Genomic DNA, 1,564 nt, shown 5'->3' on the forward strand with positions numbered 1-1,564 from the left:
AAAGAAAGAAAAAGTGGGGGGTGAGTCCTTTGTTTTCAGATGGTTACACTGTTAATTCCATAATAGTATTTACAATATCATTACTGTTGTTCTTCAAGGCCTGGACTGGTTTTGCTCTTGATACATTTGCTTGGGACATGACCAATTCTATGTCCTTAACTTCCACACCCGTTTCATCAACCTCTTCCTCTCCACTCTCCTCTTGTACAGTTGGAGTTTGGGTGTTTTCTTGAATGTTCGAGACAGCCTCACCTTGAACTTTGAACTTCTCAGCAGCTGCTAGCGGTGCTTGCTGAGATAAATCCTCGATCTTGGCTTCCCCAAAAACTATGTAAGTATCTGAAGCAGGGCTCTTGTAGACATCTGGCTTTGTGAAGACAAAGAGGATGTTCTTAGATTTCCGGATAGTGACTCTAGTAACCCCTGTGACTTGCCGACGACCCAGTTTGGACATAGCCTTGCGTGCCTTCTTTTCCCTCCGACTCTGCTTTGCTTTACCGACTGGTTCCTCATCGATTTCAGCTGCCGCTGCCAACTGGGCTTGTGTGGTTGCCTGTGTGGAATCCTGCTCCGCGCGCTCTGGTACTGACGCATCACTGTCAGATTCTGTTCCAAATCCTGTCTCAGCCTGGGGCTGTGGCAACTCCTGCTCGGTGGCAGGGACGGTTTCTGTGGCTTCACCGGGCATTTCCGCACAAGATGGCTGCGGAAAGAGAGCGGACCGGCATGTTTCCTTTTTAACACTTTATAGAAACTCTTTGCAGGAGATATCCCCAAGGCAGTATGGTGTTTGATTTCTTGAATGCTGTTTTCAAGAGTGTTGATTGTGGATTAAAGTCAAATGAAATCCTTGACGACTTCAATATTTTCTCAACTTATGACGCTGTTGTGAAGATTTTTATTATTTTGAGATGTAATCCATACTTAAGGCTGTATTCTTTGATCTTTATCGGTGAGAGCTTTCACTTCCATCAGGCCATCTGCATTTTTAACTCTCTTGTATATTAATATTCTTGACATTTTTTTCGCATTTTGTGAGATCATCTTTCTTTGGAATGGGCACAAATATGGATCTCGTCCTGTCAGCTGGTGAGGTTAAATTTGGTGGCGTAGATGAGTGATTATGTCCAGCACTGCATCTGTTTGCTGAAACACTTCAATAGATATCTTGTCTATTTCTGATGCCTTGCCTTTTACTGATGTTGTCAGTGCAGCTTGGAATTCTTCCTAGAATATCAGTGTTTGTTTAATATGCTACCTCCTAATATTTTTGAACATTGACTATGTTTTTCCCTTTGTACAGTGACTGTGTATTCCTTCCATCTTCTTGGTATGTTGCCTGAATAATTCAATATTTTGCCCTTCTTTCATCTTGAGGAATATTGAGTTGGCTTTCCCCAATTTTTTTTTAATTCTAGGTCTTCATATACTTCTTTAGCATATATTACTTTGTCTTCTTAAGCTACCCTTTGAAATATTCTATTCAGTTCTCTTCATCATTTCTTCCAGTCACTTTATCCACTCTATATTCTAGAATAAGTTCCAAGGTCTCTTTTTAAAAAAA

General features: G+C 41.0%; 1 protein-coding gene across 1 annotated transcript; it reads right to left on the reverse strand.

Annotated features, from left to right (window-relative positions):
* Nucleotides 1-43: 43 nt before the first annotated feature.
* On the reverse strand, nucleotides 44-688 carry LOC101647357 (nascent polypeptide-associated complex subunit alpha-like). The gene has a single exon (XM_045285357.1). The coding sequence runs from the start codon at nucleotides 686-688 to the stop codon at nucleotides 44-46; it is 645 nt and encodes a 214-aa protein (XP_045141292.1).
* Between the last annotated feature and the right edge of the window lie 876 nt (nucleotides 689-1,564).

This window comes from Echinops telfairi, unplaced genomic scaffold (assembly GCF_000313985.2).
Source record: "Echinops telfairi isolate 266 unplaced genomic scaffold, ASM31398v2 ScPeMD7_7469;HRSCAF=8507_1, whole genome shotgun sequence".
In the NCBI taxonomy this organism is placed as follows: domain Eukaryota; kingdom Metazoa; phylum Chordata; class Mammalia; order Afrosoricida; family Tenrecidae; genus Echinops; species Echinops telfairi.

Bases quoted from the DNA above. Each gene is read 5' to 3' on its own strand.
- LOC101647357 (XM_045285357.1), bottom strand. From the start codon at position 688: ATGCCCGGTGAAGCCACAGAAACCGTCCCTGCCACCGAGCAGGAGTTG.